Source organism: Tursiops truncatus, chromosome 11, assembly GCF_011762595.2.
Source record: "Tursiops truncatus isolate mTurTru1 chromosome 11, mTurTru1.mat.Y, whole genome shotgun sequence".
NCBI classification, from domain to species: Eukaryota; Metazoa; Chordata; class Mammalia; order Artiodactyla; family Delphinidae; genus Tursiops; species Tursiops truncatus.
In genome coordinates this window covers 64,371,777-64,396,685 of record NC_047044.1, presented here as the reverse complement: position 1 = coordinate 64,396,685, position 24,909 = coordinate 64,371,777, and the positions used below count along the sequence as shown (strand labels likewise).

The 24,909-nt window shown below is 58.4% G+C and overlaps 1 protein-coding gene across 11 annotated transcripts; it reads right to left on the bottom strand.

Moving 5' to 3' along the window:
• Window positions 1-393: 393 nt before the first annotated feature.
• Window positions 394-23,212, bottom strand: RAPGEF3 (Rap guanine nucleotide exchange factor 3). Of its 11 annotated transcripts, none has more exons than XM_073788769.1 (29): window positions 22,964-23,204; window positions 21,396-21,608; window positions 15,374-15,427; window positions 15,181-15,287; window positions 14,852-14,973; window positions 14,531-14,699; window positions 13,835-13,919; window positions 13,449-13,509; window positions 13,262-13,338; window positions 12,938-13,084; window positions 12,277-12,389; window positions 11,897-11,985; window positions 11,514-11,592; window positions 11,156-11,306; window positions 10,995-11,077; window positions 10,152-10,191; window positions 9,429-9,517; window positions 7,568-7,649; window positions 7,137-7,305; window positions 5,145-5,260; window positions 4,575-4,700; window positions 4,307-4,488; window positions 3,972-4,062; window positions 3,782-3,832; window positions 2,763-2,850; window positions 2,350-2,414; window positions 1,833-1,887; window positions 1,661-1,732; window positions 394-814 (listed from the first exon to the last, which is right to left on the bottom strand). In XM_073788769.1, exons 1-29 carry the CDS (start codon window positions 23,159-23,161, stop codon window positions 696-698), a joined length of 3,093 nt encoding a protein of 1,030 aa, XP_073644870.1. In that variant the 5' UTR covers window positions 23,162-23,204; the 3' UTR covers window positions 394-695. The 11 variants fall into 11 exon arrangements, 10 of the variants coding, with proteins under 10 accessions (XP_073644870.1, XP_073644872.1, XP_073644871.1 ...); XM_073788771.1 differs by having other exon boundaries at window positions 7,137-7,283; window positions 11,156-11,299; window positions 11,514-11,558; XM_073788770.1 differs by having other exon boundaries at window positions 5,145-5,242; window positions 22,964-23,202.
• Window positions 23,213-24,909: the final 1,697 nt, after the last annotated feature.

Genomic DNA, 24,909 nt, shown 5'->3' with positions numbered 1-24,909 from the left:
TGACCAAGGGGCTGAGGTCCAGCCGCAGTCAGCCTTGGAGCCCTGCAGGGTCCCAGAGACCATCCCGGGCAGGGGGCAGGGCTCGGCCTTCCCTGCCACACCCCCCGGGGCTGGCCCGAGAACACAGCCTCTCTGTCCGCTTAGGGTAACAATAAGTCTCCTCAGGGACCACCACTCCCAGACAAACAGCCCCGACCACACCCAGCTGTTTATCGCACAGGCCGTGGAAAGAAAAGCAGCACGGCCCCCACCCTTCCCTGCCTCCCCACCTCCCCGGGCAGCGGGCCTGCCCCTGCCACCCACATGCCACACACATGCAGACGCTCGGTCCACTGCGGAAACACACCCCAGGGGCCCGGCGATGGCCGGTCAACAAAGCCGAGAGGCATGGAATCTGGAAAAGACCTGGTGCGGAGAGCTCTCTATTGAACACACAGAGGGAGCGCTCTGCTCTCCCACCCACTCCAGGGCTTCTCTGTCCCCCATTCCTTGGCCTTGGGCCCCGGCTCATTCCATTCCGAGGTCCTCCTTGGCCACCAGTCATCAAGGGGACGGCTGCCTCCATGCCGCCCACTCCAGGGCCTCAAGTTCAGTCCGCGGAGAGCCCCTGCCCGGCGCGGCCAGCCCGTGGGCCTCCTGGCCCGGCTCGCCCTGGCTCTCCCGGCGGCCAGTGCCTGCTCCAGCCCGGCCCCTCCTCACGGCTCCAGCTCCCGGGAGAGGCGGGACAGTTCCCGCTGGTTGTCGATGACCTTCAGCTGCTGGACGTAAGCCCAGGTGCTGGCTGGACTCCGGGTGCTCAGGGACTGCTCCGAGCCTAAGTGGGGGGAGGGGGGGAGGGGTGGTCAGCGGGGGGGGCGCCGCGCACTTTGTAGAGCCCACCCCTCCTCCTCCAAGGAGCAAATCGGCCTCCCTGCCCTCCGCCACCGAGCCTGCCACTTCCCAGGGCCGATCTAGAAGACACCCCACCCCCCTGCTGGGGCAGAATAGCATGGCGGTCAAGAGCACAGACTGGAGAAAACAGGCCCCCCAAATTGCATACAGTTTAATACCCCTTTTACTAAGCTCAAAAACAACTAAAACTAAAGAATATTTTGTTGTCATATATATATGAGGTATTTAAAAGATGTATATGTATGTGCGTGTGCATATATATTTTATCATACGTATATATAATAAACCTATTTTCCAAAACAAGAAAACGAGTAACTCAAAATTCAGGAGAGTGGCTCCCCTGGGCGGGAGGGGCACGAGGACAGGGGAGAGGGACACCACTAGGGAGATGGAAGCTATTGTCAATGTCCTCATGTTTGGCTTGGGTCCAGAGGTGCCCATTGTATTATCAGAATCTACATACATACATTAAAATAATGAGGACGGTGTGGTATGAACCGTGGATTACAGTGAATCCCATTTCATGCAACTGAAGGCCAATTAAAAGAACGCAGATCTGGAGTAAGAGTACCTGGGTCCCAGCTCTATCTAACCCTGTGGTTTCCACAGGCTTCTTCAAGGCTCCAGCCCGTTCGCACATCTTCAAGTTAGGATAACATTCTACCTACCTCACAGAGGTGTTGTGAAGCGTCATCAGCATCACGTATGCACGTGCCTGTAAATGCCAGCCATGGCCAACTCGTCAACGCCCACCCCTGCCCGCACTTACACGTGGAAATCCTGGCCGCCTGGCTGTCCTCGTGCAGGTGGGAGACTCGGCTTCTAAGCGGTGACAGAGGCACTGGCGGGTGAGAGGGGGGAGTCAGCGAGATAAGGACCAAGCCAGTGCCTTGAAGGGGACACCAGTCAGGGGCACCCACGCGGGGAACCCGCCCTCTCACCGTTGCTGTGGCTTCTGCAGTGGTGCAGCATCCTCGCAGCTCTGGCCATCATTCTCTGCGGGCCAAGCAAGGACGTGAGACCCAGTGTGAGGAATGAGACCCTGGTGTGGCCTGCGGGACAGCTGAAGTGCTCGTAGGAACTAGTGGCTGTAGGAGATGGGGTCCTGTCTGCTGTGCCCCAGCTCACCCAGAAACCCAGTGGGGACCAGGCATTGGGAAGAACAGAGGTCAGGGAGGGCTTAGACGGGAGGGGGCTCCGGTTGAAGAGCAAGATAGTTGAGGCTGTCACCCCAGCACTCCCCAGTGGAGACCAGACCCTCATGAGGGCATGCAATGGAGTAATGGCTATTTTAAAGGAAGAATTCATATTTATATTGTTGAGAACAACTTTAGACCATCTCCCTCCCCATCCCCAAGCCCTTGCAAGGCCATCGTCTTGCAAGACCCAGAGACCCTCAGCCACGTGCATAGCCTGCAGCCCATTCCAGTGTCAGGCACCCACTCTCCTCGGACTCACCATCTTCTCAAAGTTGATGAGATTCTCTACCAGCGTGTGATTTCCCTCATGGATGAAGGTCATGTCTGCAAAGAGATGGGCTTTGCTCATAGGTCCCCAAACTCCTTCCCCTTCCAGCAGCCAAGGAAAGGTGAGGGGTCAATAACAGGGGGGCTCGGGCCTGTCGGTCCCCCACATGGCCCTCTTCCTCCCCAACTAACCTCCTGGAGCGATTTCCTTGTATCTCTTAGGCCTCGTATCATCGGCCATCTAATGTCTGCATGTCTTAACTCTGCTCCTACCCTGTGAACTCCTAGTTCATCTTTGTGTCCCCCAGGGCATCAGCGCACTGGAATCACTCAGAGGGTCGGATGGACACACAGGGGCAGGAATGGATGGGATGGAGACAGGGAGGTGGATACTGGCCCTCTTACCTTTGAGAAGAAGGGGCATGAACGGGATGAGGGGAGGGGAGAGCTTGGTGAGGGCCAGACGGTACACACGGTGGTTCCATGAGGGGTCCTGAGAGGGAAGAAGCCACAGTGAGAGAGGGAAGGTCCCATACACCATAACCCACCACGTGCCACAGCGCAACCAATGCCCACCGTCCCAAGGAGAGGCTGTGCACCCATCCCCTTGGAGCTCAGCTTCCTCTCGGCCCCAGATCTCACCAAGGCAGGCTCTGCGGAGGCGGGAGGGGCCTGGACCTGTGACTGCCAGTCTGCGTGATGTGGCTTCCTGGCCTCTGATTAAACCCCAAGGACACGTCGTGGCCATTATCACAGGGGCCCTGAGGTTTCATGGAAAACTCTTTCTTTTCCGTCCCTGTTTCTACCTCTCTCTCTCTAGTGGGTAAATTCCTTTGAACCTCTTGAGCCCCAGGAGAAGTTTTTCCTCAAGCGTCTTAGAACCTTGCTGATGAAAGCACCCTGCACTAGCTCTCCCCTGAATACTGTCAAACCTTTCAAACCAGCCCCCCTAACAGCTCCTGGCAGTGGAGGGCTCGGCTCCTGAATTCTTTCCTCATCTTTTGGCCTGGGCTGGCACATGGGCTCCTTGAGTCTCCTGAGGGGCCACGGACAGGCCCCAGAACACCATGGGAGCTGAGGTCAGGACCTGCCTCCTGCATCCTGAGGCAGGTCAGCTGGAATCCAGCGTCCCCCAGCGGTCCCCTGGCACCTCAGACCCCAGGGCCAGACACTGCCCTCATGCAGGACCTCATAGCCACAGCAAAGGCCATCCCCCCAGCACACATACTGAGGGCTATAGACACTACCCAATCACGCTAAACACCTGTTCCTCAGCCAGCACCCCAAACTCACAGGCCAAAGGGAACCAGGCCCTGACCCAGGGTAGACAAGGGGACCCAGAAGGAGACAAGGACTGGCAGAGAGGCTGCAAGGGAGCCAAGAATCGGGGTTTCTGGAGGGAGGAACCGGGGCCCAGCACTCACCAGCAGCCTCTCGAGGGCCGAGTAGAGCTTCCGGACTTTGTGGGGCAGCCTCTGTGAAGGAGAGGCAGGCGGGGCTGTCACTGCTCTGGGGTGGGAGCTCCATCCCCAAAAAGGACCCCCAGAACGGGCAGGGGCCTGACTCAGGACCGAGGTGGGAAGGCCCTGGCCTGCCCCGGCAGATGGTACTCACCTCCCAGGTCTGGGCCAGGCGGCTGATGGCCGAGTTGCTGAGGCCAAACATGATGGCAAAGAAGGAATTGAGATTCTTTTGCTCCTTGAGGCTGTGAACAGAAGACCCAGAGACCCTCAGCCACGTGCAAAGCCCCGCACCCATACAGCAGCCGGCCTGGGGTCCAGCGGCCTGCGGGCACTGGGGCCGGACGGGGTGGGGAGGCGGAGGCTCCAGGGGACCCAGGGAAGCATGGGGCTGGCAGATTTGGCAACACCCTGCCCATGGATCGGGCATTTAAGTAAAGGCAGCCTCAGGACTCCGCCCACCCAGCGCACCCAGCCCACAGCGCTCACTGGGCAGCCAGCTTGATGAACTTCCGGAGCAGCTGGGCCCGCAGGCCGGGCACAGGGCAGAGACACAGCTCCGTGGCCACCCAGTACTGCAGCTCATTGAAGCGGCGCATGAAGCGCTCCAGGTTGGCGGTGGTGACGTCCCGCAGGGGCTGGGGGCCCAGCACGTAGTGGATCAGCTCCACCTGGGCGGGGACAGCATGAGCGGTCAGCGCGTGGCAGGCGGGAAGCCCACATCGCCGGCCCCCTCCCCTCCGCTCTGCCCCTGCACCTGGTGGATGCTGTTGAAGAGGCTCCAGTCGTGGTCCGTCAGCTGGCCCGCCAGGTCCTTGGTGCTCACCAGGTCCAGCCCCTCTGCAGAGCCCACGGTGGGCCCCAGCTGCTCGGGGTGTGGGGTCTGCAGGTGGAAGAGTGCTCAGGGGGGCTGCCTGGGGAATCCGGGGGAAAGGTGCAGGGTGGGAGGAGCCTCTGTGCCCAGGGTCGGAGGAATGTCAGGGAGGGCAGGGGCTGGAGGAGCATCTGATGGAGGGGCTTCCCAAGGAGGCATGTCCCAGACAGCTCCCCGACGCTGGGACCCCTCCTTGTAGGGTGCCTGTTCTCTGGGGAACCCCTGATGAGGCAGGTCTCCCTCTTCCCCCTTGAGAGCTCCCAACCCGTTCTCCCCTCCCACATCCTGGGGACTTTCCCCATTGGCTGAGGCCAACTCCTTCCTCTTCCTCCTTAAGGCCCAGCAGCAGTCAGAGCCAGCCCTCCCCGTCTTCTCCATGTGACCCTAGCACCCACTCCTACCACCCGCAAAACGCAGCTCCTCCCCAGGCCCTGGCGCCCTGCCTGTCCCTACCAGCTTGTGCACTTCCTGAGGGTTGACAACAAAGAGCCGCTCGTTGAGTCCCAGGGATGTGGCCACACCGTGGGCATCTGGCTGCAGGCCAACAGTGTCTGCAAAGAGAGCAGAGGCTGTGCCGGGTGGGGACAGAGAGGGCGGCCAGCAAGCAACCGGAGGCAGGGTGGAGACCCCATTCAGGAGGCTGGAAGGTCTCTTCTCCCCGTAGCAGGGTTGGAGCCCTGGGCAGGTGCTCTAAATACACAGGTGCGCATGCCCACGCATCCGCACACACAGGGTAGCACGGCCCAAGGACGATGAAAGGGGAGTCTTAGTGAGACAGGCTGACGCTAGGCAACGCTGGAGTCTCAGTGAGCCTCGGCTTCCTCCTTTGTCGAACGGAGACACTAAGATTTTCCCTGACTACTCACAAGTCAAATGAAATCATTGATATAAATATAACTAGTGGCTATAAATACACGATACATATACAGGCCTTTTGAGAACTGGGAAAGGCCCTGCAGAAATCTTTGTGCGGATTTTCATCAGCTCTTGTGGACTGAGACTGGGTTTTTAGTCATATCTGAGTCCCCAGTCCCTAGACCATCAGCCTCCAAAGTAAGGTACACAAGACCATCCACGTGTCTAGGAAAAAACCTTAGCTCTTTCACTTTATTGGTTTTTCTCACCTGTTTTGCACTTCTATTTTGTGTGTTGTGTTATGATCATGTAACATTAGGGTAGGAATATACGTATGTGACTTACAAGGAAATATACACATATTATGGAGTTTGTAATAAAATATTGAGGCACGTAGGGTCTCAATAAACACTGGCTTAGGACAACTGCAACTTGCCAGGTAGCCACCAGAGGGCAGTGCTTCCCAGAGCAGCACATAGGCACAGGTGACCTCATCCTCTCTCCCCACTTCCTGAAGGAAGGAGGCTTTGCCAGTGTCCCTGCCATTCCTTGCCATTATTCTCAGCTGCCTACCCTGGGCTCCAGCTGTCAGACCTGGGCTGTGTCCTTCATGGACAACAGTGGTTTTTAATGTCCCAAGTTCTCCAAAGGCAGGTCTTAATAATCCTCATGTTGCCGTATTCCGAGCACCAGCTTTATGCTGGGTCCCGTGCTAACGGCTTTAAACACAGTAGCTTATTTAATAGCCACAGCAGTCCTATGTGATAGGTACAGTTACAGTGCTCATTCGACAGACGAGGAAACCGAAGTTCACAGAGGTTAAACGACTCGCCCAGGATCACACAGCCAGTAAGCAGTGGGTCTGGGATTCCAGCTCAGATCTGGGAGTCCACTGTCTAGGCTCTTAACCGTCAAGCTGCTCTATCTTACCTGCCATGGTACCTCTACCTCCTAACACACTGCTGGCCCACAGCTGACCCTCAAAGATGACTACAGACTAAATGAGCAACTACCCGAATTCAAAGGCTCTCGACGATGCTCTCGCTGTGTGAACTTGGGAAAATCACTGAACCCCTTTGAGCTTAAGTTTCCTTGTCTGAAAATAGGATCAGAATACCTATCTCATAAGATTGCTATTAGAGTTCAATAAATATGTAAGCATGATAATGACGTAGCAGTAGCTACGTAATAACAGATAATAACGTAGTGCTGACTATGGGTCAGACCGCATTCTAAACGCTTTTATAGATGAGCTCATTTATCCTCACAATTCCTCTATGAAGCAGGCACTCTTTTCATCCCCATTTTACAGATGATGAAACAGAGCCCAGAGAGATTAAGCATCCTGCCCAGGGACAGAGAGAAGGGAGCCAAAGGGCAGAAGTCAAATGTGGGCAACAGGCCCCAGAGTTCATGCTCTTCACCACATGCAAAGCACTTTGAAGAGATGTAAGAAACCTCCCAATAAATGCCAACCATCACTAACATGATAAAGATAATAGAGATGATGATAATCTTAATTCGGGGGATGGACACGGCTCTGAGGGGGTCCCCTCCCTTGGGGCCACCCTACCCAGAGACACAACTCACCGCCCGCAGAGTTCACCTTCACCAGCACCTGCCCCTTAGTCCAGCCGTCCTCCTGGGCCAACGCCGCCATCACCTCTCTCACTGAGGCCGTCACAGGCAGCTGCAGGGTCAGCACCGAGTGGTCCAGCCGGCAGATGTCATAGGGGACTGGAGAGGAAGGCTGGCTGAGCTGTGGGGGGGGGGGCTGCTTCGTCTCCCCACCCCAGGAGGGAGAGGGCAGCGACTGCAGCGGAGGGAGGGTCCCGAGCAGGCGGGCAAGGGCACTACGGAGTAGCTTGGGTGGGTGGGAGGCCCTGAGCCAAGGAGAGGGGGAGCCTGGAACACAGACCCCGAGGAGCGTGGCATGCCATCCTCGGCCAGGCGCCCCAAGGTCAAGGGTGATGACAGTAGGGCTCGAGCTATGAACTGGCTGGCTTGGACAGACCACCAACCTTTGTCCCCGACTCGGATGGCACAGTTGCTGCTGGGGAGAGGTTCATCCTGGCTGGGGAGCCAAACAGGCATGTTCCGGGCCTGAGAGGGAGAGAAAGTAAGGCCGGGAGGACACAGGAGAGCATGCAGGGACGGGGAGGGGCCTCTGTCACCAGGAGCATGGCACTCGCGGGGCACGCACACCACCCTGGGGCTCTGCTTGGCCCATGAATCTGGGCCAGGTAAGGCGCTGGGGACTGAGGCTCCTGGAGGAGACAGAGCAAAGTCTGTGCCCCCCTACGTGTGTGTTACCCCCTCTACCAGATGGGTCTAGAATTGCTCTAATACGAACACACCTCAGCTGTTGATCTCGGTTTTTTCCTCCTTCAGCTATCATTTGCTATTTGCTACATGCCAGGCTAAGTACAGGCATCTTTTAACTATCTAAATAGTCACAAAAGCCCTTTGACAAAATATTATTATCCTCATTTTATAGATGAGATCAGTGAGGCTCAGAGAGGTTAAGTAACATACCCAAAGAAACACAGCTGCTAAGTGGCCCAGCTGGAATCCTAACCCGCCACCTGCGCCCCCCCACACACACACCCCGCTCTTGTCCACCAGCACTCAACTGTGTCAGCTGCCCCGTCACCCCACAGCCCTTCCTCCATGGCCCCACCACAGTGGGCTTCTGGGGAGCCCCTGCTGGCCAGAGGCCTCCCTCACACAGCTCCTCTGCACACCGACCACTCTTTCTAACTCTTGTACTGACTCTCTACCTGCTCTGAAGGTGGCAGATCAGGTTCGGACCTTGGTTCATGGCTCTTCCCTGGATTTCCAGATCTCTGCGCTCCCCTCCGAGCTCCCCCCAGCCTCACGCACCCTCCCACTCCACCCCACCCCCGCAGATGGAAGACTCTTAAAACCATACCACTGAGCACTGAATGTTCTTCCAGGCCCTGGTCTCAAATGCCTCCTGGATCCTCCCGCGTCTGTGCTCCATCACCCCAAACTCAACACACCTCTCGGATCCCTCATCCCACCTGCCAGGCTACTCTTCCGCCATTCCCCTGGGCTCATGGTTCCTGCTGCCCAGCCCCCGCTTCCCCACGGCATGTCTCTAGTCCTGGGGTCTCCGTGTGCCCCCCTCCCCAGCCCAGGCCAACCTCAGGGTCCACCAGCCTGTGTGTTGCCTCACTCTTTATCTACTAAAACGGCCCAGCTATTCTCCGCCAGCCTCACCTCTCGAGCGCCTCCCTCTCTACCACTGCCATCTGCCTGACAAGAGCCCGATTAAGCTTCCTATCACGGCTCCCACCGTCACTGTCTGCTGGATAGCGCAGTCTCCTCAGCTGACCTATGCAATACGCAAATCTCATCTTGTCAGTCCTCGGCTCAGACACCTTCAACGGCTCACGCTGCTCTGGGGTCAAAGGCCAGGCCCCTTACCGTGGCCCACAGTGCGGGGGGGGGGGGGGGCACCTGCTCTGGCCCCTGCCCACCTCCCCCCTCTCCTCCAGGCCCAGCGGTCACTTCTCCCTGACCCTGACCCGGAGTCAGCCCTCCCCTTCCCGTCTCCAGAGACCCCTGTCTTCGCCCTTATACAGCATGAGATTGCCCTGCAGCCCCGTCCCTCGCTTCGCTGCAAGCCCCTCGAGGCCAGCGTGGCTCCCCCCGCCCCCTACGGCATCCTCGGCACCTAACGCAGTGCCCGCCGGCCGTTCCCTGAGTGGCAACCACAGGCTGGGGAGACAGAGGTCAAGGCCCTTCACGCGGGCATTCCAGTGGGACATGACAGACACCAACAGACAATAAGCAAGTACACAAACAAAGAAAACAATTCCACTGGGATAATGCTTTGAGGAAAACCATAGAGGACACCTTGGAGGGGAGCCCGGTGGGAGAGGGGCCAGCAGGTAAGGGCAGGAGACTGAGGAGGGGCTGAACTTCACCTTTAGCCGAAAAGGAGCCTGCGAGGAGGAGGGGGGAGCAGGATGAGGTGGGAGAAGCAGCTGGGCGCTGCAGGCCCAGGTGAGGCATCTAGGTGTTATTCCCAATGCATGAGCCCCCAGCCAGCCCCAACTTAGCTGCCCAGCCCCTTCCGCCCCATCCCTCAAATCTCGCGCCCATCACGGCTCTTCCTCCTGCTTCCCCCCGCCCCGCCTGCTGCTGGGAATGGCACTGGGATCTCGGCCTGCCTTCCTCTGGGCTCCCTGCAGTGGCCCCCAGGAACCCCTGGGCTTCCGAGGCTACCCCCAGGCACCACCCCTCACCTCCCAGGTGGGAACTGCTAGCTGGCTCTAACTGTGAGCATGAATCACCTCCCGGATGGAATAACAGCCCTCTGGCTTGGGGGAGGCGGGGGGAGCAGTGACCTTAGACCTCTGTGTCTCCCTGCAGGGCCTGGCCCCAGCGCCACATGCAGCCTGAGCTCCATGAACACCTATCCCAGACCCAAGGATGTGCCTGGGGCCGACAGGGGACGGGGGGCTGCCCACGCAGAGCCCCTTGGGTAGGGGCTGAAGGAGGGGCCCGGCGGTCCCTGGAGGAGTGGGGACAGCTGGGGCCCCGCAGAAGCGAGAGGACCTCATTCGGGGCAGACACCTTCATCTGCGGAGATGCGTTCCCACAGCCATTTTCCAACCTGTGGAGCAAGAGAGGAGCGAGGTGAGAGTGGCGGGCAGGGCCCCCTGCAGGCGGGATGACATGGGGTCAGGAGCAGAGAGGACGACACGGGCTCTGGATTCTACCTGCCCTCACCAGAGGCTCAGAGGTTTGCAGATTTGGTGAGGATCAAAGATTTGGTGAGACAGGCAAGACTCGAAATCCAGCCCCTGGATCCTGGGATTTTCCCAGGCCAGCAAGGGAGGGAAAGAGAGCTCAAGGGAGAAAGGGACGCGGTGTCCGGGCAGGCAGCCTGCACAGGAGCTCTCCCTGGACCTCAGCCGCCCCCATGGGATGCCTGGGAGGGCGGGAAGGTCTCGGAAGGCGAGGTAAACGCTAGGAAATTGACCGGGCTGGCCGGCAGAAGCTGGCACCACGGGTGCTTGGCAATAATTAGGAGGCAGTGAGCACAGCAGGTGTGCTGGGGCTAGAAGGATGGCCCACGAATGACTGTGGCTGCGTGAGCATACGGAGGAGCACGTGATGGGAGGGCGAGTAGCAAGGGGACCGGTAAGAACACTAACAAGTCTAGACAAGTGAGCACAGCACACCCTGAGCTGCACTCTTCAGGTGCAGTGAGGGGTAGGTATTCTCCCAGTTTTACAGACAAGAGCTGAAGTCCTAGGGGGTGGGGGGGCAGTGAGGGTAATGGGCTCAGGGCGGCATAGCTACAGTGGTGCAGCCTGGACTGAAGCCACGTGCTTGGCCCCAGAGGCAGTGCTCTCCATCCCCGCTGCGCCGCCCGTCCCCCAGGTGACGAGTTAACCTGAGCCAAAGCATCACCTGTGGTGTCGCCGCCTCTCTGGCCACTGCTCCCGCAGCAGGTTGCAAAGCCGGGCATCCCTGCTCACCAGGTCTGACAGTTTCTGGGAGGAGCCAAAGTTCACTGAGACTCCACATCCACCCTGGGCAGCCCGGTCCAGCCCTGCCTCACGCCCAGGTACCTGGAGGAAGCTGGTGGCCACAGGGTCGGTGTGGAGCATGGGGCCGTACAGGGCCACCCACTGGCTGACCAGCCGCAGGATCTGTTGTCTCTTGTTGCAGATGTAGGTGCTGCACTCCTGCTCGCTGCCTCCCATGGGCTCCGCGTGGAAAGTGGGCACCCGTCAAGGGAACCACAACATCTAACCAGACCACCCACCACACCTTGGGCAAGGGAGGGGCAGGACGCCCAGAGCCCATATGCACAAGCTGGGCCTGGCACGATGCTGGTACTTCGGGGGGTTCGGCACAGCCACGATACGAGGGATTCCTTCTCCCCACTCCACACGCCATCCTAATCCCCTGGGGCCGGAAGGATATTGGTGCAGGAGGGCAGCGCAAAGCTGGGCAGTGGGCATGAAGACACTGTGGGTCAGGAGGAAGTCGCTGAGGAATGTCTCTGTAGGGCAGGGACAGGGGACAGGTGGGGGCTTCAGCGGTCACGTCTACTGAGCACAAGTATATGCACAGCTGGAGCATCCCTTTCCCCAATCCCACCACGGGCAGGGGACCAGCGATGCCCAGTCCCTGTCACCACGCTTCCCACCCAAACCAAGAACACAGGAATGCAAACTTCCCGTCAACTGACCAAATGGACCAAACTAGCACCCGATGAGGTCAGACGGCAGGGTGCCTGGCCCTCTCCCATGCTGTGCTGACCACCCAATGAGTCAGAGAGCAGTCAGGGTGTCTCCTGCCCCTACCTGTTGGGTCATGAGCACTGGAATCAGGCCGCATGGCCTCCAACAGAAGTTCTAGGATCTTCTCCGGGGTGCCAGACATCACTATATACCTAGCAGAAGCAGCCAGTCCATAGCACTTATGCCACGACTCCCCTTCCCACAGCCGGGGCAGACATCAATAATCAATCGTATCACTCATCCCTATTTGCCAGCCCTCTCTCACCTTGGGGTGGAGGGGGGACCAACTCAGGGGATGCCTCTTAGTCCCTGGAAGCCTCTCCACCCCCAGGTGGCCAGAGGGCAGGGGTATGACACGGGGAAGGGAGTAAAGCCTGGGAAATGGAAGGAGAGGAGGTGGGCAAGAGAGGTGGTATGGAAAGGGAGCATGGTGGGTATGTTACCGGTTCCTGCCTGGGGTTGGGGGACGAGAAGGGCCAGTGCCCTGAGAGGTTCTCTCCAGCACCAACACCACTTTGCCATGTTCTTCCAGCCTCATGGTCTTTGCTTCCACATCCTGGAGAACAAGCCAATACCCAGTGCTCAACATACACCATGACTCCTTTCCCCACCCTACAGCTTCTCCCTCTCCCTCCCCCGTTCCAAACGCTGAACCCCACAAGGCTCCCACAGGGACCCTCAGCCCTTCTCCCACTCCATTCAGTGCCCATGACCTTGGTTTTAACCCCCACTCCTACCCCTGCCCATCACCCAGCCTGAGCCCTTCCTCCACCCCATCCCTCCCAGGGCTCCCTCCGTGGATCCCATGCTCCATTATGCTGCATCCCCTTGCACCCTAGACCCCCACCCTCTGTAAGCCCAGCCCCTGGTCTCCCACCCGAGCCAGGGTCCCCAGGGCTCGCTGGCCCTCCTCAGCACGCTCTGCACCTCCTCACACACGCAGGGCTGGGCTGCCACCTGCAGCCAGCGCCCCGAGCTTCTCCACCCTCGACCTCTCCTTGACCCTTAAAGGCTCTCTCTGGTCTTTACTCTTTGCCCCACACCATTTCTCCAGAGACATGTCCCTGCCACGTCCCCTGCCCTCCCCACCCCCAGCAATGGCACCTTGATGATACGGTTGAAGTCCTGCTTGTCCACGCGAAGAAAATGGCAGTTGTCCTCTCGCAGGATGATGGTGGCTGCCCGGGGTGCGTCGTTCACCAGAGCCAGCTGTCCGAAGTCGTCTCCCTCGTGCACTGTGGTCACCAGGCCCTGCAGCCAGGCCTGAGTCACAGCCCAGCCCCACCGCCCAGCCCTCGCCGGGACAGACCCATGGCGGACAGAGCCACCAAGGCAGGAGGAGACCCGGGAGATCGGCAGCCTTGGGTCTATTAAAGGCACTGCCCATGAGGTCAACCCCAGGGGGCTGGGCAGGGAGGGAAGACTCACCTTGCCGTGGGTCACCACGTTGACAGATCCCTTCCAGATGATGTACCAGGAGGTGCCCTTGTCCCCCTGGCTGAACACTGAGAGAAGCACAGATCAGACATGCCCCCGGGGACCCATCACTTCTTCCCTGTGGCCTCCGCCCATGTCCAGGTCCCTGGTGCCCAGCTTCCCATCCCGTCTGACTTACACACGGTCCCTGCCTTGCTGTGTGGTTCAAAGAGCAGAACTGCCGCTAATTCCCGCTTCACCTGGGGGTGGGGAGAGGAGGGTCAATGAGGTGAGTTCAGGGGAAGAGGGAGCATGTGAGGCGGTTAGGTCCAAAGCCACAAGTGCTCAGGGGACAGAGATGTAGTTAGGTCAGGTGACCTGGGATTCAGCGGGAGACAAAGCAAGGGGAAGAAATGGGCAAAGAGAGGCAGAAGGGCTTACAGATAAGGATGCCGGGGGCAAGAAATTAGACTGAGGTTTCCCAGACACAGGCAGAAGGGGAGGGGAATGTCTTCTGGCCCAGCAGCGGTCACAGGGAAGGGAGGTTTGGGGGTGGGGAGGGCAGGGCTGGGTCGGGGGACTGACCGAGTTGGAGAGGTGGGCCACGGCCTTGATGTGCAGCAGCTCCTCAAAGATGAGGTCCAGCTCCTCGTCTGTGCGCTGACCGGGGCTGCGGGCACAGGAAGGCGGGGAAGAAGTGATGAGCTGTGGGCCCAAGGCCAAGAGCGGGAAGCCACCACGTCCACCCAGCTTGGGCCTGGGCCAGCCGGTGCCCCAGCAGTAGCTGTTTATCAATAGTGGGCCAGTCTTTACCGGGAGCACACTGTGTGCCAGACACGGGGCCATGCGCTTTACACGCATTACCTCATTCCACCCTCACGACAACCCCATGACGTTGGTATTGTTATCCTTTGACAGAAGAGGAAGCCGGCATGGAGAGGCCCAAGGTCACCGAGCTAGTAGCCAGTGGAACTGGAATTTGAACGCAGACCTGCCGGCGGATTCCAAAGCCTTCCGTCTCTCTGCATTGCAGAGTGGGTAGCGTCTCCGGAGGCCACGTGTCCCACGGCCTCAGTTACAGAGGAAGGACCATGTTCAGAGGGGGAAGGAGGGCTCGAGATCACACAGCAAGTCCATGGCGGAATGCAGACCAGAGCTCAGGCCTCTGGTCCAGCCAGGGTCCCTTCCCTCCACAAAAAGTAAGGGACCACCCCCTCAGAGGGGAAACCGAAACTACCGAGTCTGAGAGCAGGGCTGCGAGATGCAAGGCGCCCGACTTACGGCTTTCGAAGCGCCACCGTGAGCAGGGCGTCAGGCCCCCGCTGGGAGAGCAGGGCCAGAGCCTCAACGAGCTCCTCCTCCAGCTCGTGGAGGCCTGCAGGCTCCGGCTCCGGCCCGGGGAAACGGTAGAATTGGGTATCTCGATCCTGGAAGGCCCAGTCGTGTTTCACTGGGGGGCAGAGGCCCAGGCGTTGGGGAGGAGAGGAAATTGAGGCCACGTGGGTGTGAGGCCCCCTGCTGCAATGCCCACCAGCAATGCCCACCAGTGCCTGCTCCCCAGGACTGCCCAGCCCCGGGCACCCACCCAGGGCTAGGGCTCACCATGACAGAGGGCACCTTCATCCAGCAGCACCTGGCAGATTCCCACGGCTTGGCTCCGGGAATGGACCCCCAGCCCCAGGGCCAAGATCCCATCCACCAGTTCCCGGCCAGAGCAGCATTGCCTGGGAGGTGAAGGGGCCAGGGAAGAAGAAGGAGTCTCAAATGGCAGGACGGGAGAGGCGAGAGGGAAGAACACTCCATCTGAAAGGCACCTGGGTCTAGAAGCAGGGCTGGGCCCAGGTGCCTGGACAGAGTGAAAGGGAAAGAAAACAGGGGGTGGGGAGGGTTTGGAGGGGGTGCGCGAGGAGGTAGCCAAGGCCACCACTCACCGGTGGAGTCGGAGGTGGTACTTTCGGTCTCGGATGAGGTTGGGGCAGGTGGCCAGGAGATGCCGATGCAGCTGCCTCCCCGCCCTCAGCACCCGCTCCGTGGAGGCCTAGGGGCGGGGAGAGGCACAGCTGGCTCAGGCCCTGAAGCCCTCGCTGTGCTCCGCCTCCCAGCTCCACCCCTCGTGGCTTGTACCTGCTCGAGGCTCACGCTGAAATCCAGGGACTCCTCGCTGTTGGCGAGTGGCGTCTGAGGGCGGTGGGAGGGTTTGAGTATTAGTGCCAGGCCTTTAAACCCAGCTGTCAGATGCCCACCCCCGTCAGTCCCAGCCCCTGCCCAGTCCCCGACTCCAGGCGTCCACTTAGCTACTCTTTCAACAAATACTCACTGAGCACCCCCCATATGCCAGGCGTCCGCCTCATGCCCGCCCTGCTGCCCTATCCCCAGACCCTTGTCTTGCTTCCTGACTCCAGCGGTACATCCCCACAGATGAGATTCCAGTTCTGCTTACTCAGGGCCCAGGTGTGCCCAGGCTCCCAGGTAAACTGCACCGTGTAGGGAAGGGGCACAGTGGAGCTGGGGGGAGCATGATGACGTGAGATAAGAAGGCCAGGGAGAGGCCAGAAAGTGAGCAGCTCGGGAGGCCTGGCGTCCCAGGGCCTCCTGCCAGGCCAGGGTCAGTCCCCGGTCACGGGGCCGTGGGCGAAACTCCTGCCCTCCGTGGGCCTCGGTGCAGACTGGTAGTTAAAAATACAAACCCTGGAGCCGACTCCTGGATTCAAATCCCTGCTCCTCTGTTTACTAGCAGTGTGACCCTGAATATATGATTTAACCTCTCCCTGCCTATAAATCTATAAAACATTCCTAACAACAATTCAGGCTTTAGGAAGGATTATGTGAGTTAATAGAGATCACATGTTTAAAGCACTGCCTGACATATACGTGTAATTGTATATACATGTTAGTTATTATTACTGATCTGTGAAGCTGGAAGGCCCCTTTCCTCTCCAAGATGCCGTCGCTGCTAGCTCATAAATAGCCCTGTAACAGTGAGTCAGTCTTGCTAGCACACAGGACAGCTCTGGAAGACGGGGTTTACGTACAAATCATTGGAGAACGAGGTCTCCCTGCCCTTGGCATCAACTGGGCATCCAGGACTCCTGGGCCTGTGTGCCCTGGGATGTCGGCCATGAAAGCCTCCCACGGCCCTCTTTTCCTGCCACCTGAGGACTGGAATTTGTGGGCATCTCTGGACAGGATGCCCTACCCTCTATGAGCCATCCCAAAGGCAGGCACTTGAAGTTTACAAAGTATGTCTACCTCCATGATTTCATCTGATCTCATATAGAATAGGATCAGGTGGGAAGTAGGCAGAGCAGGTATTGTCTATCCCCCCTGACTTAGGAAGAAACAAAAGTCTAGAGATGAAGTGCACTTGTAACTCAGACACAGCCGCACAGTCACGGATAAACTCAAGTTCCTACCAGAAGTGCTCACATTCTTGGTCCCACTCCACCCACCACACCTGCCTGTTTCCTCTCCCGTCCCACTTCTCTCTGCTGCTTTCCCATCCGCACACAGGGCCTGAAGAGGACCTGGCTGGGGAGCTAGGGTACGACCAGGCCTGGGGCCACAGTCCCCTCCCCTGGTCCCAGCATCCTCCCACCGTGTGCCAGGCAGAGGCCTGAGGTCTGGCGCGCGTAGGTGCCTGGCCCAACGCCGGGCGGAAGTCGCTAGGTGTCCCATAGGTATCCCTGACCCGGTCATGGGGCCCATCCTGGTGCCAGACATAGCCCTGGAGACTTACTGACAGGAAACGAGGAGGGGGAAGGGCAGGAGTTCTACCCAGCCAGCCCCCTGTGTTGGAACAAACAGTACCGAGTGCTAATGACTTGTTGTTGTAGCTGTCAGAGTGCCCAGGTGGCCCCAGTCCCTGCCCCAAGTCCCTTCGGTGCCCACGACCCAGGCTCCCGCGCACACACACTCCCTTCCTGGTATTATTGTGACCCCGCAGGGCACATCAGGAGGGGAGGTGCCTGGTCACGTGGCCAGGCTGGTCAAGACTCAGATCTCAGATCCTCAGGCCTTGCTTAAAGCACTTCCTGTCCTGCCCCAGGGGATGTGCACGGAGGCTGAAGGCTGGGAAGCTGGGGGCTCTGGCCCATCAGAGCTGAGGAAGGCATCCTTCTCATTTTGCGAGGAAAGCAGGAGCCCAGAGGGATGAAGCAACTTGTCCAGAGTCACACAACCGCTTAGAAATTTAAGATCCCACTGCATAACCCTACCAACGCTGACCCTGAAGTAGGTGTTTGTCTCCTATTTCACAGCTAGAGAAAAGGAGGCTCAGAGGTTACATAACCTGCCCCGTGAGCCGGTAAACAGGAGCACCAGGATTCACGCTGTGCCTCTCCGACTCCAAAGCCCACGTCCTTAGCCACCAAGCCCTACCATATCCCATGGTGCCTCCGCGGCCCCGTGCTTCCCCCACTGTGTGCCATGAAAGCAGAGATGAGAGAGGTGAATGCCGCCCTCAGGAATGTTCCACGGGCAAGGAAGTTTGGAAAATACTGGGTTAGACCAAGTTCCATAGCCCCTCTGGACCCCTGCCATGTTCCCAGCATCGGGTTGGAGGCGCTATTCCAGAGCAGCAGGTGTGTGGGCTCCGGAGCCAGGCACCTGGGTTCAAATCTCGGTTCCCCATTACCAGCTGGCTGTGTGACCTTGGGCTGCTTATAAATGTCTCTGTGCTTCAGCGTTCTGTAACATGGGGTTGATGATAACAGCACCTGTCCCACAGGGTAATTCTGAGGATCCGATGAGTTCATAACATGCAGCATTCGAAGCCGCGCCTGCTCTGTAGTAACTGCTTAGTCGGTGTTAAGTACCTTGATGTAACATTATTATTTCATGCTGGGCACCTGTCATCTGGACACAGTGCAAGAAATGTTGTACTTCCGCTGACCCTGTCCCTGATCTGATAACCCTGAGTGTCAGCTTAGAGGGTTCTCAGCTGGAGAGCAGTGGCTGGTACGGCAGGGGTGAAGGCCCTCACCCACCGCCTCCTCTCATGTCTGGACAGGAAGGACTCAGGGTGGAAGAGGAGGTCCCAGCTAGCTTCCCTGGCATCAGCACCATGGCCTGCCCCACCCCCGTCACTGAGGGTCGGAGTCGCGCTGGACGGGCAGGCACAGAGCCAGAAAGCCATGTTGGGACCCGTCAGACCAGTTCCCTTAGGCCACAGCTAGGGTCTCAGGCCAGGGCTGTGTGTACGATTGGACTGGGAAAGGATGCATGAGTGGGGGTGATGTTTTGGGGTGTCGGTGTTACCATCCACAGCAATAGAAAGTCCACTACGAGCTTGAACTCTGCAGCCAGATCGCCTAGGACCAAAACCCAGCTTTGTCCCTTAGCAGCTGTGTGACCCTAGACCTCTCACTTAGCCTCTCTGTGCTTCTGCTTTCGCATCTATAAAATGAGATGATGGCATTAGTAGCTATCTCACAGGGCTGCTGTGAGATTATCTGGTATGACAAAGTAAGCTCATAATAGCGCCTGGGATATAAATACTACACAACGATTAGCTACTACCATGATTTGGACAGGTTGGATGAAAGCATGTTTTCTGAGTTCGAGAATAGAGCCACGTCCCCCAAATAAGTCACTCAAAGAGAAGCATCCCAGGCTTCTCTGAGCTGGTAGGACCCAGCAGAGGTCATCCTGATCTCGCCCCTGCCTCTAGACAGATCGGTCCCTCTGTAGGCTCCCGGACGTCGGACAAGATCTCATCTCCCCTTCATGTTTTCCAAAGGAGACGTCCTTCCATCCCATTCCAGCATCAGCTTTGCCGTGGTTGGTAAGTCCTTTCTGTATCTAACCTCAGGCCCTCCTGCTGTAACCTGCTTTCATTTTCTCTTGTCCTGGTCTAGTAGGAACAGAAAGTGCTCTCTTCAGACCTCAGGAGGTTGACGGGTTTCCCCCTTGATTTTCTAAGAGGGGGGCATGGCCTGAATAACTCCCAGCACTGCCCTCCTGGGGCTCTGGGCCCCACCTCCTTTCAACATCCACCCTTCACCCTGTGTGTGCACGCTCCCTGCCGGGTACTTGTTCCCTCATGTGAGCCCCTCCTCGGCCAAAGGCATCATCCAGAGAAGAGAGGTACAGCTCACAGGTACCCAGAGTCTCTTAAACACAGACGCCGTATGCTAACACATATATATGGAATCTAAGGAAAAAAAAAAAAAAAAGGTCATGAAGAACCTAGGGGTAAGATGGGAATAAAGACATAGGCCTACTAGAGCATGGACTTGAGGATATGGGGAGGGGGAAGGGTAAGCTGTGACAAAGTGAGAGAGTGGCATGGACATATATACACTACCAAACATAAAACAGATAGCTAGTGGGAAGCAGCCGCATAGCACAGGGAGATCAGCTCGGTGCTTTGTGACCACCTAAAGGGGTGGGATAGGGAGGGTGGGAGGGAGGGAGACACAAGGGGGAAGAGATATGGGAACATATGTATATGTATAACTGATTCACTTTGTTATAAAGCAGAAACTAACACACCATTGTAAAGCAATGATACTCCAATAAAGATGTTAAAAAAAAAAAACAACACCACAGACGCAACGGGCTGAAACCACCTCTGCCCCCCCACTCCCCAGAGATGGTCCTCAGGAGAGGATGTGCCCCGTCTCTAGCCCTGAAAATCTAAGTTCCCTCTAATCACCAACACCCACACATACCTGGCAGGGGAGGGGCTTTGTTTCTGTGCCTCTGACCCCATTTTTTACTCCACTAACCCTCACCCTCACTCTTCCAGCCTCCCCATGCATACCAGCCCTTCAATTCTGGGGGACTGGGGGAGCCAGGAGACAGCCTGGCGGCCTCTTCCACCCCCTCCCAGACTTTGGGTCCCAGGGGATCCTCCAGTGACCTCATTGTCCCGGCACCTGACCTTCCCCCCACTCCCCACCTTGCCTCTACAAGCTGGGAAGGGGACAGGAAATGCACAAGTAATTATAGCCTGAGAGGGAAAGAGGGAGGGAGGGTTCCAGCCCACTGGCTCCAAGCAGTAGCTACTGCCAGTGACCTGGAGGGTGAGGGGGGCAGACAGCGAAGCCCAGAGGGAACCCAGCTCCCCTGCCCCCTCCAGAGCGTCATCTGGAACAGGACCCAGGCCCATGAGGCCCCTTGTCAGGAAGACCCAGGGAGGGAGGGGTTGGGGGAGAGCTGGGGACTGACACCTAGATTCTCCTCCCGATTCCCATTGCAAGGAGAACCCCATCACCTTGGTGGGCTTCAGTTTTCTCAACCCAGCTTCATATTTTGGTAAATATAAATGGTGGTTGGGTGAGGTAGGAGGAAGGAGGCAGAAAGTGGTGGTCATTCTACTCAGAGGAATTTGCTGATAAGAGAGGAGCTCTCCCAAGCCCTGCTTTCTCTCCGCCCCTTTGCCCAAGCACTCTCCCCGCACTCACCTCCACCCAGGCTGGGCACAGGTAATAGACACAGCGAATCTCAGGTGAAGAACCTATTAAGTCTGGGTGGTTGGGGAGAGCTTCTCTGTGATTTGGATCCTGCAACCTTTATCCTGCCCCCCCAGCCCCCCCACATCCTTCCCCCACACCCTTTCTCTCTCCTTCATTCTTGCAGCTCCAGAGAGATTCTTCACCGGCAAAGGGAGCTCCGTTCATCTCAGAGACTCCAAACTTCTCAGAATTCTCCCCTGAGCCCCTCAAAGCCAGATGCCAAGCAATGTTCACATGACCACCTCACCCCGAAATCCAAAAGCAGACTCGATGCAGTTCAGCCCTCACTAAAGGAGAATGTTGTCGCGGCGATGTTTAAAGAACAGTAACCAAGCTTACCTCACACCCGCCCCACTTGACCTGGTCCCCAGCATTTCATACATGCCTCCCACCACCACCTGGAGAACACGCAAGCACCTAACTCTAGGCACACAGAGGTGACAAGTAAATGACAGATCCCTGTACCCCTCCCCTCATGCCTGAATGGGGGGACTTGGGCACCACATGCACACGCAGTGCAGCTGTGTGAGCCACCCACACACTGCAGCCGAGCTGCCTGACCCACTGTCCACCCCAGCTGTCCCCCTCATGCCCCCAGAGCGAGCTGGGCCGCCGGAAGCATGCCCGTTCTTCCGGTCAGGGCCCCCTCCAGCCCTGGTGCCTGGCCCGGGCAGGGGGTGGGCACTCACCCAGCGAAGCCCCTGGATGCAGCTGGGGCGCTGGTGCTCAAGCAGCAGCTGGTAGGAGCAGCTCCGGGACCGGTGCATCCTCCTCAGCACCATGTTGAATAGCGTCCCCTCCGGCACCACGTCCGGGAGCCCTCCCACCGGCGGGGCTCCCAGAACTGAGCTGTCCTCCACAGCCAGGCCCACCTGCCAGCGGCTTTCACCTGGCCAGCTCACCTGTGACGGGAGGAGGAAGGCAGACAGCCATGAGGCCGGACCTGGGGCAGCTGGACCAAGGCACAACTGCCCCAGGCAGAACCACTTCCCTAGAGTCCTCTGGACTGGTCAGGCGGAGGTGCTGCATCCCTGCCAGGAGCCGGGGGAGGGACAGGAAGACCTTCACTGGGGCCTGCCGGTCTGGCGCACTTAGGGGTCTCCAGCTGGCGCACCAGAGATCAGGTCCTTCTTCCCGGTCTTCTGGGGAATTCTGCCCCACTCCACCGCCCATGGCCCTGCAGGGATCTCCACCGACTCCCGGTATGGGACTACGGACTCTGGATGCCCCAGAAATGCAGCTTCAGCTCAAACCATTCGTTTCTCCACCTCCCTCACCCCTGACCAAGCCTCTCTCTCCCACCCCAACTCCCCGACCGTGCCAGCTTCCTCTCCGGCTCCTCCTCCCCCTAACCCCACCTTACCCACCTTCATATTCTTCCTCGAGCTCGCACAGCCGTGCAGCCTCTAGCAAAAGGCGGGGGCTGACGGGAGACCCCCCGCCCCCCTTCCCCCCGCCAACAGCGAGCCCCTGCTGTAAGTCCCAGGCGAAGTGAGCAGGCCAATTCCTGGCTGGACCCGCTGCCAGGGCAGCCCGAGCCAGGCTGGGTTGAGAGGCTCCTCTTGGGTGGGGGGAAAGCTGGGGACTTGAGGGGCGGTGTTCCCCCACCCCCAGCGACAAGGAGCCCCGAGCCTCCCCTCCGTCCCAGACGAAAGAGCCAGCTGGCACCGGGCGCTGAAGCGAGGCTGCAGCTGGCACTGGTCCGGGCGGGAGCTGTCACACCCCCTGCGCGGCCCGCCCTCTTCCCTTCCCGGGAAGGACCGGGAGGGCGGGGAGGACGCGCCAGGCCTTACAGTAGGGAAGGGGGCGGGGGCGGGGGCGGGCACGGGCGAGGGGCGGAGTCTCGAGCCCAGGGTGAGCCGAGCCGGCGGGAGCCCGGGTCCCGAGAAACCCTGGCGGGCCGGAGCGCCCTTGGGTTGCGAGCCGGGGCCGCGGCGGCGGGGGTGTCGGGCTAGGGGCTGCGGGCCGCTACACCGGCCGCCACGTGGCCGGGAGGAGAAATGCAAACAAGGAAACCGGGGGAAGGGGGAAGGGGGTGAGTCATTGCGGCCCCACCCGGGAGGGAAATCCGGGCTGGGGCCGCTTCCCGGCCGGCCGGGGGCCTCCTGCCTCCTGTTTCGGTTCAGGGTCTCGAACAGGCCGGGGGAGGGATGGGGCCGTTTTCCCGCAGGGAATCCCGCTGCCGAGCCTCCCACTGCCGCGCTTCTATGCACACACCCCGTCCGCCCCCTTCTCCCCGCCCTACACACACACACACCCGCCGCGGGTGGGGACACTGAGGCTGGAGAGGCAGGACGGCGCTCGGGGACTGTGGGCGCTGGAGGTGGGGCTGAGATCCCAGAGGAGCTGGGCTAGAAGGCCACGCCCCCGGCGGGTGAAGGTCGAGCTCGGGATTCCAGAGTCCTAGGCGGGCTCTGTGTGGAAAGCCATCGCCTCCCTGGGCCTCAGTTCCCATCGCCGCGCTGCTGGCCCAGCGCCCCCTCTTCGCTCCACTCCTGCTTCTGAGTCCGCGGAGAGACAGTGGCTCCGGGACAGCAGCTCCCCCAGCGCCGGCGCCGTAACTGCTCAGGGCGTCACCGAGGGTTTTGGAAGGAGTCGCACGCCTCGCCCCCGGCTTTCTAGGACTCACCCCCTTTTTGCCCCACCTGTGTCCCTTTCCCTTTGCTGCTGAGCCTGCCTGGACAGAGGAAGACATGTCTCTAACAATCCGTGTCCCCTGCTGTTTCACCGATGATTATTTTCTTGGAGGGGGTGTTAATTGTGATTAAAATCAATTTTAATATGTCTTTGAAAATCATTCCAGGAGTTTATCAGATTGTAAGTTCCATCCCCTCAAATTCAGATTCAGTCCTACTGGCATGAAGTGGAAAATCTATATTTTGAACAAATACCCCAATCTGCTGGGTTCCCACTTTGAGAAATGATAGTGGAGTTTTAAATGACCCCCTCAGGGAAGGAGGGGAGCCCGAAAATGAATCTGCCCCCCAGACCAAACCCATCCACTCAGGTTTGGGGAATTTGGAAGAAGGAAGAACAGCTTGAAGGGATAACAGCCTGGGGTCACAGGTGTCCATGGGGAAGAGAGTAGAGAGGGAGTGGGGCTGGGGGAGTGAGTTGAAATTTCAGGTCTCTGGTGCCAGTGACCTGGTCTAGAAGTCCTTGCAGGGGAGTTTCCGGAGACTGGCAGTTGGGTCAGAAAGGGGTCCCCCCTTTCCTATTCATCCTGCCCCTACTTTGGGCAAGTGGAAATGGAGCCAGTGGGTGAGGCAGGACATCTGCGTCCCTCTCAGCAGGCCACAATAGCCTGTAAGTGCCTGGCACTGTTCCAAGTGCTTCCCAGGTATTCTATCTCTGCCACCACCCTATGAAGCAGTACTACTGTCATTCCCACTTCAGATGGTGAAGCTGAGGCTCAGAGTTACCAAGTAGCTTGCCAAGGTCAAGGGTACAAGGATCCAAAGAAAGTCATTCAAATTGGACCTTCCACTTGTCTCGTTCTTGTCACTGGAGGGCAAAGCCCCCCACCTCCCACCAAGGCAGATGATGGAGCAGGTGTTTCCTTCTCAGGATTCCTGGTTGGGACTGGCCTGTGAAATGAACGCTCGGTAGGTGTTTGATGGAGCCTAAGGCCTGGAGGGGGCGGGGGACTAGGGGAGTGTGTCTGAGGAAGACACTTTAAGCCAGATGGTGAGTCATCACAGGGAAAATCGTGCCATACCCTGGTGCAGCCTCCACCCTCCTCTGACTATCTTTAGATGCCTGAAAGTTATGTTAGGACAGATAAATGATAACAATAGTTAACATGCACCAGGCCCTGTTCTTGGTACTTGTTATACTGGTTGATGTTCTTGATTCATTCACTGATTTAATCATCTCAATGATCCTATGAGATAGGTATTATTGTTATCCCATTTTGCAGACGAGGAAGTGGAGACATGGAAAAGTTAACTGACACACCCAAGTTTCCACAAGTAAGATGTGGAGCAGTGAGTGGTTCTCCCCAAGCACTTAGGAGTCTGTATGCTTTACCACTCTGTAATCCTGCCTCTCAAATATACTGACAGCTCCTGCAAAGGGAGAGAAGCCCACGTCCAGAGTCATTTCCCTCACACTTGGGTGCACAGGCTCCAGACGTAGGGGGAGGGACAGACAGATAATGGAGGCTGACCAGCAGGGCCTCTTCACACTGTCCACCCACATGAT